The sequence below is a fragment of the Pogonomyrmex barbatus genome, unplaced genomic scaffold, assembly GCF_055798465.1.
Source record: "Pogonomyrmex barbatus isolate J1 unplaced genomic scaffold, ASM5579846v1 scaffold21, whole genome shotgun sequence".
NCBI classification, from domain to species: Eukaryota; Metazoa; Arthropoda; class Insecta; order Hymenoptera; family Formicidae; genus Pogonomyrmex; species Pogonomyrmex barbatus.
In genome coordinates, this window is record NW_028297118.1 from 363,055 (window position 1) to 369,054 (window position 6,000).

Genomic DNA, 6,000 nt, shown 5'->3' on the forward strand with positions numbered 1-6,000 from the left:
ACCGAATCCGATAAAGAAATCGCCATTCCTACTATCCAACTCAAGGAGATCGAATCAATCTCACGGGACCTCCCTAGGGAAGAGTCCTCTCTTAATTGCGGGGTTATAGGAAGTAGAATCCAGGAAGTAGAATCGAATTCAGAAAGAATCTCAGCGATTCGAACGCTCCTTCGTTTAGAGCACCTCAGTCAGGTGGAGACAGAGCATGTCGGTAGGCTCATCGAAAAAAACCCAGATCTTTTCCAGCTCCCTTCCGATCACCTCGGGTACACAGACGCTACTGCTCACGCGATTACGACGACGGATAACCAACCCGTCAATACAAAGCAGTATCGATTCCCGCCTATACACAAAGAGGAAATTACTAAGCAAGTAAACGAGCTACTAAAAAACGACGTAATCTGTCCCTCCAATTCCCCGTACAATTCCCCTCTGTGGATTGTTCCTAAGAAACCGGATTCGAAAGGTAATAAACGATGGCGCATGGTCATAGATTACAGAGCGCTCAACGAGAAAACAATAGGCGACGCGTACCCCCTCCCCAACATAACCGAAATCCTAGATCAACTGGGAAGCGCGAAATATTTTAGCATTTTCGATCTAGCGTCGGGTTTCCATCAAATACCGATGCATAAGTCGGACGCGCCGAAAACGGCTTTCTCCACGCCTCTCGGGCACTATGAATTTAAACGCATGCCGTTCGGGTTAAAAAACGCCCCGGCGACCTTTCAGCGACTTATGGATCAGGTGTTGAGCGGCCTCCAAGGAACCGAGGTATTCGTGTACCTCGACGATATTGTGGTATATGCTAGCTCACTGCGAGAGCATGAAATAAAATTTAATAAGCTGGCCGAAAGATTGAGAGGCGCGAAGCTCCGCCTCCAGCCTGACAAATGCGAATTTCTGCGGAAAGAGGTCACATATCTGGGCCACGTAATCGGAGAAGACGGGGTGAAGCCTGACCCGAAAAAAATTCACGCCGTTGAAAATTTTCCGCGCCCCCATGCCGCGAAAAACATTAAACAATTTCTCGGACTCGCGGGTTACTATCGGAGATTCATACCGAACTTCTCGAAAACAGCTAAACCTCTGACGGACTTATTAAAAAAGGAGGTACCGTTCGGATGGGGCGATCCACAGGAAAACGCGTTCGCGCAGCTTAAACACGCCCTATGCACGGAACCCCTTCTCCAATATCCCGACTTTTCTCAACAATTCGTCGTAACTACAGACGCCTCCAAGTTCGCGATCGGCGGAATCCTCAGTCAGGGACCGCTTGGCAAGGATCTCCCTATCGCATACGCGTCCCGATTACTAAACCCGCCGGAACAGAACTACTCCACGATCGAAAAGGAATTGCTCGCTATAGTTTATTGCGTAAATTACTTTAGACCATATTTATACGGAAGAAGATTCCAGCTCGTCACCGACCACAAACCCTTGACATGGTTGCATTCGGTTAAGGACCCCACGTCACGATTAGTCAGATGGCGATTAAAATTAGCCGAATACGAATACGAAGTTATGTATCGAGCCGGCAAAACCAATGTAAACGCAGACGCGCTGTCACGAAACCCCGCTTTTCCCGTCCTTCCCCTCGAGAGCACATCGAATATCGCGAGACGGAACGATAGCGAGCCCGAGGAAGATTCGTCAACCGACGACGATACCGAAATCCGCCCCCACGTCGTCACTTCCGACGAGGACCTCGACAGTGACACCAGCGAAGAATCTCTATTTAACGCGAATAACGCTCCGTTTCAATTCCATCACGCGAAAGTGAAGGAAATCGTAGATAACTTTACGAGTAGAAGCGACAACCTGGTGGTATTCGTGAGCGTCCAAGGTGAACCTTGCGATTTAGGGGCTCGGATGCTCAGCCAACAGGGACTACTGCCTAAATTGCGGGACGTCATGCTGAACAGGGCAAACGTCACGCAAAGCGGCAAACGGCGAATTATTGCATTGCCGATTGAAGTAAATGTCTCCGCGATAACCACGCTAGAAAGTATTAGAGAGGCCGTGGTGTCACTACTCGACGTCACGAACGAACTCGACATACGGTCCATATCTGTCTGCAAGGGGGATGCGAGTGGAGTACCGTGGAGGAAAATAGAAAAGGTTATTCGCGACGCATTTTGGAACCAAGATATAGAAATATCGATATGCGGTAATAAAATCACTGTTCCACCCCCCGAAGATAGAATCCGCTTGATCGAGGAATATCACGCGTCCGCAATAGGAGGCCATAAAGGCATAAACAAAACATGCGCGCGCCTCAAATCGCGGTACAATTGGCCTAGACTGAAGGAAGAAGTAACGCGGTTCATAAATAATTGCGAAGGCTGCCAGTTAAAAAAATTGGTTAGAGTAAAGACCCGACAGCCCATGATTCCAACGGATACACCCGACAAAGCGTTTGATAAGATATCTATGGATATCATGGGGCCGCTCCCCACCACTCGCAAGGACCACTCGTACATATTTACTATACAAGATCTCTTGACGAAGTATTCACTAGCTATCCCCCTCAAGGGGATCTCGGCTATCGACGTGGCCGACGCTTTCGTAAACGAATTCATTTGCGTGCATGGTGCCCCGCGAGCGGTACTAACGGACCAAGGGTCTCATTTTCTAAATTCTTTAATGCGCAACATAGCTCGCAAATTCAGAATTAAACAGTGTAAGACCACTGCGTACCACCCTCAGTCCAATGGCTCCGTGGAGCGCTCGCACCATGTACTTTGGGAGTACTTGAAACAATTTGTCAATGACCACCACGATTGGGACGAATATCTAAAATTAGCTAGTTTTTCTTACAACACGAGCGTACATGAGGGAACGAAGTTCACCCCTCACGAATTGGTCTACGGGAGCGTCGCGCGTACTCCCGAAAGCGATCCCTTCCCCGAGGACGAGCGCGACGAAAGCTACGCTGGCTACTTACTCGAACTAAATGCGAAAATAAGCGAATCCCAGAGAGCCGCGCGTCGTAACCTGAATGCTGCGAAGGTTAGATCAAAGCGATACTATGATAAAAGGGTTAAGGCATGCAACTTTGAAGCGGGAGACCAGGTGTACATGCTTAAAGAACCTGTGAGAAATAAACTAAGTCCACAATACACCGGTCCCTACAAAATAGCGGACGTGCTAAGTAATAATAATGTTAAATTAGAGATAAGGCCAGGTAAATTGCGTACTATCCATATGGACAAACTGAAGAAGGCGGGGAATCGGAGCCCCACCACACGCCGTGCCCCACCACAACCAGAGCCGGGGGCGAGCGAGCAACCAAGCGGCAGTCGACACACGTCACCCCTTGAAGAAACATGGAGCCACAACGAATCTTAACGCTTTTACTGTTCCCGACGCTCAGCTTTGGCTTGACGGGCTATGACTGCGGAGGCAGCGGACTCAATATCACAACCTTGTCGCTGCTGGACGTCGGCGCCTGTAATGTCGAGGATATGGAGCCAGCGAGCACGGAGACGTACGTACAACTCATGCAGAGTTCCGATTTCGAGAGCTTGCCAATAATTCAATGCCGAATTGAAATCGACCGGACCATATACTACTGCGGCATGCACTCACACATATCAATTGTATCCGACGGTCGAAAGGTGTACATCAAAGAGATCGGCTGGCAAACCTGCCAGAAAATCCACGAGACTGGAACTCTCGCGCTGGGAACCGCCTTCGTGGATAGATTGATTGTAAACGCCACGAATCATAGGAGCGTCACTATGGCTGGACAAACGCACGCTGACGGCCGTTGTTCCGGAACGCAGTACACGGACGGATTCGGAGCATGGGAGAGCGTGGTAGTACAAGCATCCTTAAAGGTGGTATTGAGGACGTTTGAAGCACCATTCAAACGGTCAGCGAACTCATTAAATCTGCCATCTGGAACGCGCTGCCCCGTGCAACTGGGGAGCTGCGCCGATTTCGACGGTACGGAAACCTTCTGGAAAACACCGTCCGACGACAGCTGCCACTTCAACCAGTACGATATACTTTACGAGGGTATGGCCATAAAACTGTCGCCGAAGCCCAAACAAACTGCCCCAGTGGTATATACAGTGACCACCGGAGATACAACGTTCGCCTTGACAAAAACGACGGAATTCAACCTATGTGGCTATCGACTTTTCCAGACCGAGCACCCAAAGCTTGTTATATTGGAAACACAGCGAGGACGCACGTTCAAATCTAAGTCACAGATCTCAGTTAACAACTTAGATATATTCTCCTATGTGAATTCGAAATTCGTTTACGTGGAGAAACACGTGAAAACGCAACTTACCAGGCTTTACCACGATATTATGGAGCAGAAATGTGCATTAGAGCGTCAGATCCTCCAGAATGCGCTCTCATTGGCAACTATAGCCCCAGACGAAATGGCCTTCCGGATAATGAAAGCCCCTGGATACACGGCGGTCACAGCCGGAGAAGTCATCCATATTGTCCAATGCGTCCCAGTAGAATGCAAGCTGCGACATACCGAAGAGTGTTACAACGAGTTGCCAGTTACCTACCGCAATTCGTCACACTTTTTATTGCCACGCACCAGAATTCTGACCAGGACAGGAACACACAAAGACTGCAACGAGTTGCTTCCTGGCATGTACAAACTACACGGCAGTTGGTACCGAGTAGGCCTGAAGCCGATCGAGTCGCTTCCTCCGCCGACGATCCAGCCGCTTTCTACCCCCACGTGGAAATACGTCAGTCCGGACGCACTCGCCACCAGTGGAATCTACTCCGCGGACGATCTGAACCGACTGCGAGACCACATAATGTTCCCAGTCGAAAAGCCGTCTATGCTGAATACAATAGCGCGAGGGGCCTTAGGACAGGACGTCCCGAGCGGGAGTATTTCCTTGATGAATCTTCTCGACGAAAAGTCTTTAGATCGGATCGCTGAAAGCACAGGGAAGCGATTATGGCAAGGATTTGTTACGTTTGGCTCGGCCAGCGCAGGAGTCTTGGCGTTATTCGTGATAGCCAGACTGATCAAGTTGGTGATCGATACAATCATCCACGGATACGCGTTGCACAGAATATACGGATGGAGCCTTCATATATTGGGAGCAGTATGGTCGTCGGTCACTAACCTTTTGCTGCATATGGGTAACCCAGCAACAAAAACCGACTCGCCTAGCAGGGAACGCCTCATGCCAATAGCTCAGAGCTCGACAGAAGACACACCGACGGCGCCCGAAATCGCCCCTAGTGCCGAAAAGGAAAAGTTTAGTGAGCATGTGCGGTCATACAGTGAACTCCAAAAATACTTACGCGAGGACGTAGTATAGAGACAAATAAGTGCGATAACTAATTACAAGCGTTAGAATATAAGACGAATAAACATAAGTAAAATAATTGTAGCTCAAACCTTCTGCAACTCAACCTCTAGTAGAGCAGGGGAAATGCACGGCACCTGGCCCTGCATTTCTTCTTAGGGGGGGAGGTGTAACGTCAGGAGAGCCAACGTAAAAATTTCTTTTCCTTCTCCTTTTCCCACCTGCGCAGAAGCGCCACTATTCAAGCCAAAGTTGGCAACAACCGGCTCTCCTGCCGTTGACATATCGCGCGTTGCGCCTTACCGCCAGTGAATATACACTGTAATAAATATAAGTAATAAAATTAAATAATAATAATAAATAAATCACGCTAACAATGAACCTAAATAATTGTAAAATTATTAATACTACAATAAGGCTCGCGTTGCTGTTGCGCATCATCTCCAGTCAGCCGCGCGCTGATTGGCCGACCAACGACCATTATAGATATGTGCGTCTGGTCTAGCTTTATAGGCTATGACCGTCGCGAGCGCCACGTGCTTTGGCGTACCCACGCCATCCGCCATCTTGCGCCACGTGCTTTGGCGTACCCACGTCATCCGCCATCTTGCGCCGCGTGCTTTGGCGTGCCCACGCCATCCGCCATCTTGCGCCACGTGCGTTGGCGTACCCACGCTACCGCCACGTTGCGCAACAGCGC

The 6,000-nt window shown here is 49.4% G+C and overlaps 1 protein-coding gene across 1 annotated transcript; it reads left to right on the forward strand.

The window, feature by feature from the left end:
* The first annotated feature begins 3,186 nt into the window (after window positions 1–3,186).
* Window positions 3,187–5,503, forward strand: LOC148936455 (uncharacterized). The gene has a single exon (XM_089077991.1). The coding sequence runs from the start codon at window positions 3,330–3,332 to the stop codon at window positions 5,310–5,312; it is 1,983 nt and encodes a 660-aa protein (XP_088934117.1). The 5' UTR covers window positions 3,187–3,329; the 3' UTR covers window positions 5,313–5,503.
* The last annotated feature ends 497 nt before the right edge of the window (window positions 5,504–6,000 follow it).